Consider the following 13,492-nt stretch of genomic DNA (forward strand, 5'->3'; position numbering starts at 1 on the left):
GAATTTATGTAAAGGGGGATGAGGAGCAGTGGGAAAATGAAACATTTTAGGCATAAGCAACAAGATAGGGAAGAGATATGTAGTGTTCAATTATAAAATACAGTCAATTAATGAAAATTTAAACCATTGTATACATACATTAATGCATTAACATATGAATATTTAGAAATAAAATTTGTAGATCAATGAACTTGGTGCTATTGAAAAAATTAATTTTGGTTAAGTTTATTTTCTAGACTAGTCTCACAATGTTTCAAAAAAATCTGTGAAAAATCAAACTTTTGGTTAAATAAGTATTCCCAGGTGAATTTGAATTTCAAACATTTTTCAGGCCTAGTTTGTAAGATGTTGAATATATTTATAATTTATAATAAAACCTCAGATGTGGCCCATTTTTGTGAAATTATTGGGCCATATCAATGAGAATTATCCATCTACTATGTTTTGTTAGGTGGGTCAGAAATTACATAGACAAGGACAAAAGAAAGGTTTACATGATTAATGGAGGTTTTAAGGGAATATTCAATGTACTCCATAAAATGAATGTACAACGGAAGGTTATTGATGCACTTGAAACGTTGTACACTCTTGCCAAGATCTACATCATGTTTACTATGTAATGGAAGTAGTGGTTATATAAATCACATATATTAAAAATACATATTTTTGAGAATCAGGAACACTTTTTATTCTGACAATCATTAAGTAATATAAATGGGTTTTTGTTTCATAGTTCGTTTGGAATTGGTTTGGTTGGAATTTTCAATACTGGCAAGTGAATGACGAGACAGGGAAAGCCTGTCAAGCCGTCCATTTCCAAACTGAAGCCGCATCTGCACTGGCCCAGTTTGGCTTGGGGGTGGACTGACAGACAGGAGAAGTCTTAATTTTGCATATGGATCAAAACACTAATTAATATGATATACTGGAAATTTCTGATTTCCAGATCTAGATTTTGGTAATTAAAGGCAACATAAGACTACTATTTGAAGATGAGCAGAGAAGGCAAAGCGTACTGGCAATGAAGAAAGTCTAAAGGAACAGTGGGAGACAAAGGGGAAAAAAAGGGTTTTATTACATCTTGCATGTTGTACATTTTTAGACTAATGGTAACATGATGTGGGAGAGTCTAAAAGTTCAGGAAGCTGAGTTATCCCCTCGATGATATTATTTTTTTTCTGTGAAATATGAGACAAGGTCATATGAGATATGGTTTTTGCTTTTATTACCTTTTTATTTTCTATAGATAAGGCAAGATCATTTTGTGTGCTATTATACTTGCTTAAGTAATTAAAACACTAAAATATTTATAAAGCAACATTTTACTTCTCTGTAATTAGATGGTAAGTCACACACACACACATATACACAAGATCACTATTTGAACAATTTAATGTCTGACTTCAATCACTGAATCAACAGTTTTATAGTAATATTCATTTATTTTCTAAATTTTATTTATTTGTTTTTGTTTATGAAGTTTTTTTTACTTATTTTTTTGTTTTTTAAAAGTGTACAATTCGGTGCTTTTTACTATAGACAAAAAGTTGTGCAACCATCTCTACTATCTAATTCTAGAATATTTTTATCACTCCAAAAAGAAACCACATACCCATGAGCAGTTATTCCCCAGTTCCTCTCAATTGCATCCTCCACTCCCATGCATAATTTTATCTACTTTCTGTCTCTGTAGATTTGCCTATCTGTACACTCCATAAAATGGAGTAATACAATATGTAATCTTTTATAACTAGCTTGTTTAACTTAGCACAGTATCTTTAAAGGTTAATCCATTTTGTAGCATGTATCAAAAAATAGTTCACTTTTATAAATTGACATATATTTGACATACAATATTATGTTAGTTTCAGGTCTACAGCATAGTGATTTGACATTTAAATTCATCACTAAAAGATCACTACAGTAAATCTATTGACCATCTATCCTCTATACATCTATACAAAGCCATGACAGTACCATTGATGATATTCCCTACTGTGTGCAATATGACACTGTGTTTATTTATTTTATAACTGGAAGTATACACCTCTGAATTCCCTTCACCTATTTTGCCCATCCCCACCATCTTCTTCCCCTCTGGAAACCACCCATTGTTTTTCTCTGCATCTATGAGTCTGTTTTTGTCTTGTTTTTTCTATTTTGTTTTTTAAATACCAAATATAAGTGAGATCATATGATATTTGTCTTTTTCTGTCTGACTAATTTTACTTAGTATAATACCCTCTAGATCCATCCATGTTGTAGCAAATGGCAGGATTTCATTCTTTTTATGGCTGAGTGGTATTCCATTGTATATATGTACCACATCTTCTTTATCCATTCATCTCTTGATGTTCATTTAGGTTGCTTTAATTTCTTGGCTATTGTAACTAATGTTGCAATTAACATATGGGTGCATATATCTTTTTGAATTAGTGTTTTTGTTTTCTTTGGGTATATATCCAGAATTGAAATTGCTGGATCATCAACACTTATTTTTTGGCTTTTTGATGATAACCATTCAGACAGGTGTGGGACAATATCTCATGGTTTTGATATTTATTTCCCTAATGATTAGAGTTGTTGAGCATCTTTTCACGTGCCTGTTGGTCATCTGTACTTCTTCGGAAAAATGTCTTTTCAGGTCCTATGCCTATTATTAAATTTTTTTTTTTTGAGTTTATGAGTTCTTCAGGTATTTTGGGTATTAACCCTTTACTGGATATATCATTTGGAAATATCTTCAATTCAGAAGTGTTTTTTTAAATTTTTTAATAGTCCCATCTGCTTATTTTTGTTTTTGTTTCCCTTGCTGGAGGAGACAAATCCAAAGAAATATTGCTAAGATAGATTTCAAAGAGCACACCACCTATGTTTTCCTCTAGTAATTTTGTGGTTTCAGGTCTTAAATTTAAGTCTTTAATCCATTTTGAATCTATTTTTGTATATCATGTGAGAAAGTGGTCCAGTTTCATTATTTTTCATGTACCTGTCTAGTTTTCCCAGCACCATTTATTGAAGAAGTGATCTTTCCCCCACTGGATACTCTTGTCTCCTTTGTTGTAGATTAATTTACCATAAGTGCATGGGTTTATTTCTGGGGAGTCTCTATTCTGTTCCATTGATCTACTGATCTAACAATACCATTGACCTAACAGTACCATACTGTTTTCATTACTGTAGCTTTGTAGTAAAGTTTGAAATCCATGAGCATGATACTTCCAGCTTTGTTCTTCTTTCTCAAGATTTCTTTTGCTATTAGTGGTCTTTTGTGGTTCCATACAAATTTTAGGATTATTTGTTCCAGTTCTGTGAAAAATGCTATTTGTATTTTAATAAGATTACATTAAATCTGTAGATTGCCTTGGGTAGAATATTTAACAATATTAATTCTTCTAATCCATGAGCATGGTATATCTTTCCATTTGTTTATAAGTTTTCAATTTCTTTTATCAATGTCTTTTAGTTTTCAGAGTACAGGTTTTCACCTCCTTGGTTATACTTATTTCTAGGTATTTTATTCTTTTTGATCGAATTGTACAGAGGATTGTTTTCTTAATTTTTCTTCCAACAGTTATTATTAGTATGTAGAAATGCAACAAGTTTATGTAAATTAATTTGGGATCCTACATCTTTACTGGATTAATTTATTAGTTCTAACAGTTTATTTTTTTTTCTGGTGGAGTCTTCAGGATTTTCTATGTATAAGATTATGTCGTCTGAAAAGAATAACAGTTTTATGTCTTCCTTTCTAATTTGGGTTTCTTTTACTTATTTTTCTTGTCAGATTGCTGTGGCTAGGACTTCCAATACTATGTTGAATAAAAGTGGTGAGAGTGGGCACCCTGGTCTTGTATCTGATGTTAGAGGAAATGCTTTCACCTTTTTACCATTGACTATGATGTTGGCTGTGGGTTTGCCATATATAGCTTTTGTTATGTTGAGATATGCTTCCTTTACACCCACTTTGTTAATAGTTTTTATCATAAGTGAATGTTGAATTTTGTCAAAAGCTTTTTCTGCATGTATTGAGATGACCATATGATTTTTATCCTATGATAATGTGATGCATCACATTGGATAATGTGATGCATCACGTTGATTGATTTGTGGATTTAGAACCATACTTGCATTCCTGGTATAAATTCCACTTGGTCATGGTGTATGAACCTTTTAATGTATTGTTTAATTTGGCTTGCCAATGTTTTGTTGAGGACTTTTGCATCTATGTTAATCAGGGATACAGTCCTGTAAATTGATGCTGGCCTCACAGAATGAGTTTGGAAGAGCCCCTTCCTCTTCAATTTTTTGGAATAGTTTGAGACAAATAGGTGTTAACTTCTTTAAATGTTTGTTAAAATCCACTTGTGAAGCTGCCTGGTCCTGGACTTTTGTTTATTGGGAGTTTTTTGTTTACTGATTAAACTTCATTACTAGTAATTGGTCTGTTCAGATTTTCTATTTTTTTCTGATTCAGTCTTGGAAGAATGCAGTGCTTCTAGGATGTATTCATTTCTTCTAGATTGTCCAATTTTTTGGCATATAATTTTTTGTCATTATCTCTTATGATCCTTTGTATTTCTGTGGTGTCAGTTGTAATTTCTCCTGTTTCATTTTTGTTTTTATTCATTTTAATTTCTTTTTTTCTTGATGTGTCTGGCTAGAGGTTTATCAATTTTATTTATCTTTTTGAAGAACTAAATCTTAGTTTCATTGATCTTTTCTATTTTTTTTTAGCCTCTATTTCCTTTATTTCTTCTTGGCCCTGTGCTATTTTCTTCCTTCTAGTAACTTTAAGTTTTGCTTATTCTTCTTTTTCTCATTCCTTTAGGTGTAAAGTTACATTGGTTTTTTGAGATTTTTCTTGTTTTCTGAGGTAGGCCTATATCATTATAATCTTCCCACTTAGAACTGCTTCTGCTGTTTCACATAGGTTTTGGAATGCTGTGTTTCCATTTTCAAACTCTGTGGTTGTAATTTCCCTCCTGTTTGCCAGTTATCATCCTGGGGGTGTAGGTCTTGAGTATAACCCATCTCCTCCCCTTCTACCCATCTTGTCGTGGTCCCTTCTTTATATCTTTAGTTGCAGAAAATCTTTTCTGTAAGACTTTAGGTTGTTCTCATAGATAGTTGCTCTGTAAGTAGTTGTATTTTTGGTGTGCCCAAACGATGAGATGAGTTTAAGTCCTTTCTACTCTGCCATCTTGATTCTCCTCTCTATTTTCTAAAGTTGAAATGTAAATGTAATATTTCAAGTAATCATCTCCTTAAGTGGTCTCAAGTATATGCTTTCAAGTTCTTAAAAATGTTTAACATTCTTATCAATTTGAAATAACTTCTACTTAGGTCTAATTACCTCCAACTTAGTTATTTGTTATGTTTAGATACGTTTTATGTGCAGCTGAACATTGGTTTCTTATGTATTGTTTTTCAGTAACTTTAGATTAGTTATTACTATAAGCATAAAATAAAATGTATTTCAAAAGAGAATTTGTAATGGATTATTCCACCTTCTTTTTATTTTCTATTCTTATGGCTGAATGTTGTCACAGTACTGTATAATTCATTCATTCATTAAATGTATTTATTCAGGTCCTATAATCTTTATTTCTGATTAAACTGCAACATATTAATTTGTATTTTGTTAAGTAAATATATATCTTTTGGTGTGTTCATCAATACTTGGAAATTTTCTCAAAGAAAAAGGAAGGGAAATATAAATTTTTTTTTTTAACAAATATCAATTTGAAAAGGCATATAGTCTTTCATCTATACTCATATTATCTGATGTCCTTTAGCTAGCCTCTCAGAGTTTAAATTTTTTTCTGACATTGAAAGTTCTCAATTCTGGCTAAACTCTTCACCTTCACTAACCATAAGCCTAAGTGATGACACCAGACTAGATTATTTCCCTTGATTTTTTGATTCTATTATTTTTACTTTTAAATGTTCAAATGAAAAGCAAACTCATAAACCTAACATGTAACCTAAAGTTGCTCCCCATGAATAGCTTGGATAAAATAAGCAGAAATTTTCCAAGCTTTTAAGTTAGATGCCCATATTTTCCTAAAGATTCCATTCAACCCTCCCTTTTCCCCAGTGATGCAACACCATCACCATCATGCACTGCTTGGCCATCTTTTTAACTTGAAATCCACTACACTTGACAGCTCCCTATCTCTCTCAAATCTCTGCCAGCTATGTCTTCAGTAATTTTTAGTCATGTTTCCTAACTAAATATCCTGTTAGAGGAGCATTTATTTTCCAACATAGATCTCCAATGCTCTATTTGGAAAAATTCAAGAACTTTCCTAACACTTACTGATGTACTGTTAGATTAGACCATGACAGATCACACTATAGATTCAAGGCTTTTGGTGTTTCTTCATTTCAATATCACAATCACACAATGAGACACAGAGGTTGTAGACACATTTCTGGTAAATCATAGGTGCTAAGAAAGGAAGAAAAAAGGAAATAAAAAATACTTCACATGTTTTATGTCTTGTCCTTTTTCTTTGGAATTTGTCACTGAGAAATTTAGTACAATTTTATATAACTGTGTCACATGCTTTCTTGCCACATTAAACAGGAATTCAGGCATCCTTCTGTTTGCTAATATCTCAGGAGTGCTTCAATAGGATCAGGGTTTAATATGGCTATTGTGAAACACATGCTCTATAGAAACTAGGTTGCAAAAGCCACATTATGTCCTGCTTACTAATCATGGCTATTTGAACTCAGACAAATTCCCTTTGGATATCTGTCTTTACCCTTTTTGGAGGCAATGGGTATACAATGTAACCCATAATTTTATTCTTTTTCTTTGCTCGTGTTGTCTCAAATTCAAACCCTGCTTTAAGTTCACAAACATTGGACAACTCTATAGGATAGCCACTCTCTTAAGTGTTTAGGGAATAAAGCCTAATGAAGCATAATTACAGTTTACGAAAAGTTGCTAGTTTGATAGATAAATATGAATTCTTCAACCAAAATTATTCTATAATGTCTACATAACACTCCGTTGTTGCCACTTGAAGTATTTTTATTTGGTATCTATTTATTTATTTAACATTTACATTTTCTCTTTTAGAGAGATTTCTCATATTTTGTTTGAAGGCAGCTATAATGTTAATTAACTGTTAAGTTAACTAATTAAGCAAGTATTTTATACCATTGTAAAATGTACTTTCTGTCTATTACATGGAAACAAACAATTTTAGGTAAATACTTAGCTCTCTCAAGACTAAATATATTATATGTCCCGTTGAGGTAATGTCCATTGGATGGATATAAATAAGGCTGATTTTAACATTATAGGAGCAAAAAGTAGATATCCTTTTTGGGGGCGGGGGTTAGAAAAGCAGATGGCAAGATTTAAGTGCTTCCTGGGCTAATGAAATTGGAAATTTTTGTAACCGGTTGTGAAACAACAATAGACCTCTAAAAATAACTGGGAATAAAGAATAGGCTATTTGGCAGAATCTCCATAAAATGTGAATGATTATTTTTTCTCATATCTCAAAGGAAACAATTGTAATACTGTAATGTAGCTTGTTGAATGAACTTCAACATCCAAAAAACATATTAAAACCTTCCTAATTTAATTGCTATAAATGTAACTAGAATTTCAAATCAAATTAATTACCCTGGTTGCTTTACTCACGGGAAAGTAGAATCCAAAATCTACTAACAGAAGCTTAAACTTGTGTCAATATTAATTTAAACTTTATATTTTTGTGTTTAGTTTTGCTTTAGCATTTTCATTTCCTCCTATTTTCTTTCTTTCCTTTTTTTTGATTTAAACAGATTGTTGTTTAACCTATTAATATTTATATTGGTGAGATATCAGTAAAATAGCCCATATTTTTTTCTTCACATTATACCTTACAAGATTTTGTAAGCTCTTTTAAACAATGTATATATTTTCATTTTTGTGGGATACCATAGTTTTTCTTGATTCTATTATATTTTATATAGATAGAGATTTTTATAGGTTTTTCTGACTCAGTTTCAAATTTATATTAATGTTGGTGCTCCACCTGGTGGTAAACAATAAGCATTTTACTTTTCTCTTTTCCTTAACGTTAAAAAATTGGGAGATAGAATTTTATATCCTGACTTTAAAAGTGTGTAAAAGTACCTGGAAGGGAATCTACTAAAAATTTACTAAGTATAAGTTGAATATTAGTCTGTAGTATACTATACTTAAATCCATTATAGATTATATATATGTACATATATTTAATACATAGATATAAATATATATATACACTTATTATTTTACAAGTAATTTTTAGTTTAATGATTTATACTTATTGAGGAAATAGTTCATCTATTATTATATTCATTTACATATATGTTTTATATTTATGTATGTTAGGACACATAGCCTTATTTTTCTATAAATATCTAAATATCTGTCTTCTATCTATCTATCTATCATCTATCTATGTATCTTTTTAATCTATGTCTTGTATCCTGGGTTCTTTTGCATTAGTATCCGTTTATTTCATGAGTATTCCCACCTTCACATTTGATACTGGTTACACTTAGATGGTGCTAATATGTAAACTATTTCTTCACAGTAATTTTAATTTAACACTTTCTACTATTTATAATGACCACTTGAAATTCTACAACAGAATCTATTGAAGTGAAAAGTGAAATTATTACTCCTAATTATAATCTTTAACTGGACAGCAAATTGCCTTTCAATTTTGCACTATTATGTTTTAGAGTTGATTTATTTTCTGTAGACTATATTTTCAAGGCTGGTAATCTTATTATGTACTTTACTAACTCAACTGTATACAAAAATTATATATATCTTATCAGGCATTTTCCACCTGAAAGTTCCTGAGTCTTCCCCTATTGGCTCAGCTATTGGAAGAATAAGAGCTGTGGACCCTGATTTTGGACAAAATGCGGAAATTGAATACAGTGTTGTTCCAGGAGATGGGGGAAATTTGTTTGACATCGTCACAGATGAGAATACACAAGAAGGAGTCCTCAAATTGAAAAAGGTACATAGACACGTTTTTTTTGTTTTGTTTTTTATTTATTTATTTATTCATTTATTTATTTATTTATGGCTGTGTTGTGTCTTCGTTTCTGTGCGAGGGCTTTCTCCAGTTGCGGCAAGCTGGGGCCACTCTTCATCGCGGTGCGCGAGCCTCTTACCATCGCGGCCTCTCCCGTTGCGGAGCACAGACTCCAGACGCGCAGGCTCAGTAATTGTGGCTCACGGGCCCAGCTGCTCCGCGGCACGTGGGATCCTCCCAGACCAGGGCTCGAACCCGCGTCCCCTGCATCGGCAGGCAGACTCTCAACCACTGCGCCACCAGGGAAGCCCCATAGACACGTTTTTCAAAGTCGATTACCCAATAAAAATTAATGAACAGAAAGACGAAAACTTGAAAATGACAGAAATTTTAATTTTCCTTCAATGAGCAATATTTTAAATTAAAAAAAGACCAGGTGACTATGAAGTATTCACTCCCAGAGACACTTTTATTCTGTGATTCACCAGGTATATATTTTATGTTGAAACAATTAGGCCTATTAATTTGCTTAAATCTGTAAAAAATTCTTACCAGAGTCAAATTTTAATTTAACTTTTTAATGTTATCAACTCAGACGAAAAGTTTAATTTAAAAATGAGATCTAGAAGTAAACTCTATGCACACCAGGCTTGATCTTGCCCCTTTTATTACTTTTCTGAGAATATAAATATCTAATTCACACATTGTTTGTGAGCCTGGACCTCAGACTGGAGGAATTCTGATATGGGCGAGAGCTGCTACTGGCAAGTGGACGAAATGAGAAAGGGTAGTGCTAAGTCTGAGGGGCTATGACAGGGGAAGTGAACAGAAAAATTAACGAAAAGGAGGGAGGGGACAGAAAGGTGGAATGCGGTGGGAAGCCCTCGAGTAATGTTAAATTGTTTTATATAAAAGAGGATGGAGAGCAAAATTCAAAATATTGGAAATGAATCCTTATCTCAGTGTATGTAGTTTGTTTTTTGTCAGGTAGGGCATGAAGGAGAATGTAAATGTGAGAAAGAGAAAAATCATGACTCTATTTGGGTTGTGTAGATTATTTCTATAACAATGAGGTAAGTTATAGGAATTTCCAATAATACAGCACAGGCAAAAAAGTGAACTTCATTTAATTTAGTACAGTTTTCCCCTCTCTCTATTATAGCAAAGTGCACTCTATTTATCCCGAAAGGCGGTATACCATACACATTTAATTTTGATACTTGTGATTATTTTAACCTGCAAGAAGTATTTTTACATTCAGTCCCATTAATCATGCTCCTATTTCCATATTTGTTCAGGAACTCTGAATTTTATCAAAGAAACAACATATGTGGTAATAAAAATAACCCTGAAAAGAAACAGTTTTCATATACATGATTTATCATCTTTTAATTCCTACTATTGCAAGAAAATTGTGCTTTGTCTAGAAATTAATTTAATCACATGGTCCCATTCAGCAAAATTTTTCATTTATGCTAAATTTTCAGAGTATACCTAGAAAAAAAAAATTGTGTCAAATTTTTATTCCATTATTATTTTGTTGTGGTTTTGCTTGTTTTTCTTTGTTCTATTCAGTAACAAATCCCTTAAAATCTTGTCACAATTTTTTTTTAAATGCTCTCAATATATAACAATGCTTAAAAGGTGTAAAGATATTAATTCATATTAAACAAATATAAGTTCTCTTAGTAATATGAGAAATAATAGAAAATATTTTATATCAATGATTCATAAAACTTAAGTTTGAAATTAAATATATTTACAAAGTAAAATTGAGGTACAAAAGAGTTACATTGTGTATAATATATATATTTATATTAATTTATATTTACAGAGATACAATGAACGTATTTTATATTTACACATAGGATTTTATATTTTGTATTGATTTACACTTATTTATCATCTATGCCAATAAATAATCAATGTCTAAGTGTCAATCTGGGAAAATGTATGACATTCTTTTTTACTTTTTAACACAATTGAAAAGGGAGTAGTGTGCTAACTATAGACCTTTATATTACTATGTCAAAGTGGATTAATCATTGAAAATAATGACTTAGTTATATAAATCAACTTTTTGTAAATACTTATTATGCATAATCACTAAAGCAAGAAGAATATATCTTCTGCCTTTTTAGTGTATGGAGATGTCATAAAGAGTGAAAGAGTCTTATTTATTTTGTATTCATTTTGTTTATTTTTTTGAAAATTTTCTAGTTTTTAACTAGATTAAAAGTGAGATTTGTGAAATTATAGCATACCTTTATTAAAATGGATTTACATAATGTATAAAATAGTCTGGAAAGTATATCTTGAAGTAAATATATATATATATATATGTATGTTTATAAATACATATATTTTTCCTCCTGCAGTGGATAAATAACCGTTGCCCATTTTGCTGGCATAAAATTTGTTATCTAAATAAAGCTCAGGGTCCATAACTAAAATTCACTCCTTCATTCACCAAACATTGATGCGACAACCACTAAATCCTAACCCATTCTGGACTCTGGGGGGCAGTGAAGGAAACAGACACATTCACTCTGCTCAAGCAGCTACTGTTCAACTGGGGAAGTTAGGCAATAAGTAAATTTAAAAGCACTGTCAGTGTTAAATTTAAGTTTGAAAAACACAAAGCAGGGTAAAAATAAGCAATTTAGAGGATGGTGGCTATCCTACAGTGAGGCAGTCAGAAAAGACTTCTCTGTTAGGATGAAATTTCAGCAGCAACCTGAAGGACGCAAAAGATGAGCCATATGGTATCTGAGTGATGTGTGTTCCAGAAAGATTGAGCAGCAATTGCAAAATCCCTGAAATGGAAGTATACCGGGCAAGGAGGCCAGTGGGACTGAGTACAGTGAATGGAGGGGCCCATAGCTGGAGATGAGGTCAAATATGCCGACGAATGCCCCATCATGGAGATCCTTGCAGGCCAGGCAAAGGACTTGAATTAAATCATGATACGAGAAGACCGTGGTAAATTTCTATCTAAATTACCATTACCCTTGGTAAAGCCAGGATACGCTTACTTTTCTGAGGCGAATAATGTCTAGGGAGTAAGGACAGAAATAGACCAGTTAAGAGACTATAGAGTTAATCCAGGAAACCAATGCTGGAGATATGGTCCCTGATCTTTATAGCAATGAAAATTGTGAGAAATGGTGAGATTCTGGCTAGATTTTAAAGGAACGGCCCAAGCATATTTTTACAAATATTCTTAACATCGGGTAAATTACATCAAACATTTGAATAGATTTGTTTTTAGCATTCTAATTTGTTTTACTCTCTAAATAAGGAGACACCAGAGGCAATCAATACCAGCTAACCTCTTATTCTGCTGGAAAAGAAAATTGCAACCTACAGACTACATTTATAAATCTTTAAAAAATAACTCAGGGGAACATTTTTGTAACAAAATTTTGAAATATCTATTTATCTATCTACCTACCTACCTATCTACATATCTGGTGTATATATTATTTTGAGTAAATGTGTGTGTGTGTGTGTGTGTGTGTGCACGTGCTCACATACATATATAGATATATGACTTGAATAAATATGGCAGTATGTTTTTCTAAAAATAAAACAATGAGGAAATATTCTGTTCAATAAAGCCCATGAAAAACTCAAAATTAATTTAAATAATGTAACTTCTGTATTTTTTATTGAGGTATAATCGACACACAAAATTATATGAGTTTCAGGTGCAACATAATAATTCAAAATTTTATATATTGCAGAAGATCACCACAATAGGTCTAGTTAACATCCATCACCATACATAGTTACAAATTTTTTCTTGTGATGAGAATTTCTAAGATTTACTCTTTTTGCAACACTCAGATATGCAATACAGTATTATTAACTTGTAGTCCCCATATAGTATCTTACATCCCCATGACTTATTTACTTTATAACTGTTAAGTTTGTACCTGTTGACTCTCTTCACTCATTTCACCCACCACCCAACCCCCACTTCTGGCAACCACCAATCTATTCTCTGTAATCTATGAGCCTGTTTTTTTTCTTGTTATTTTTTATTTTATTTTTTTGTCTTTTGTTTTAGATTTCATATATAAATGAAATCATATGATATTTGTCTTTCCCTGTCTGACTTATTTCACTTAGCATAATGCCTTCAAGGTCAATCCATGTTGTCATAAGTGGCAAGACTTTATTCTGTATCTCTATATCTCCAGGTTCCACATCCAAGGATTCAATCAACTGTGGATGGAAAATATTGGGAAAAAAAAATTTCAGAAAGTTCCAAAAGGCAAAACTTGAAGTTGCTGCACACTGGCAACTATTTACATAGCATTTACTTGTATTAGGTATTACAAGTAATCTAGAGAATAGTTAAAATATATAGAAGGCTGTGCATAGGTTATATGCAAATACCACTTCATTTTATATAAGGAATTTGAGCATGCTTGGATTTTGGT

The 13,492-nt window shown here is 31.8% G+C and overlaps 1 protein-coding gene and 1 long non-coding RNA gene across 6 annotated transcripts in view; one reads left to right on the forward strand and one right to left on the reverse strand.

Moving 5' to 3' along the window:
• The window catches only part of CDH12 (cadherin 12), a 998,421-nt gene that overhangs the window by 926,646 nt on the left and 58,283 nt on the right, over positions 1 to 13,492 (forward strand). For all 5 annotated transcript variants that reach the window (XM_082453738.1, XM_082453737.1, XM_082453739.1 and 2 more), the window contains one exon: positions 8,839 to 9,026. In XM_082453738.1, the coding sequence (XP_082309864.1) occupies positions 8,839 to 9,026 (188 nt within the window). The remainder of the gene's footprint in view (positions 1 to 8,838; positions 9,027 to 13,492) is intronic.
• Positions 1 to 13,492, reverse strand: part of LOC309656873 — a 1,296,162-nt gene that overhangs the window by 544,620 nt on the left and 738,050 nt on the right. The window lies entirely within an intron of this gene.

Source organism: Balaenoptera physalus (assembly GCF_965194825.1).
Source record: "Balaenoptera physalus genome assembly, chromosome: 3".
Classification (NCBI taxonomy): domain Eukaryota; kingdom Metazoa; phylum Chordata; class Mammalia; order Artiodactyla; family Balaenopteridae; genus Balaenoptera; species Balaenoptera physalus.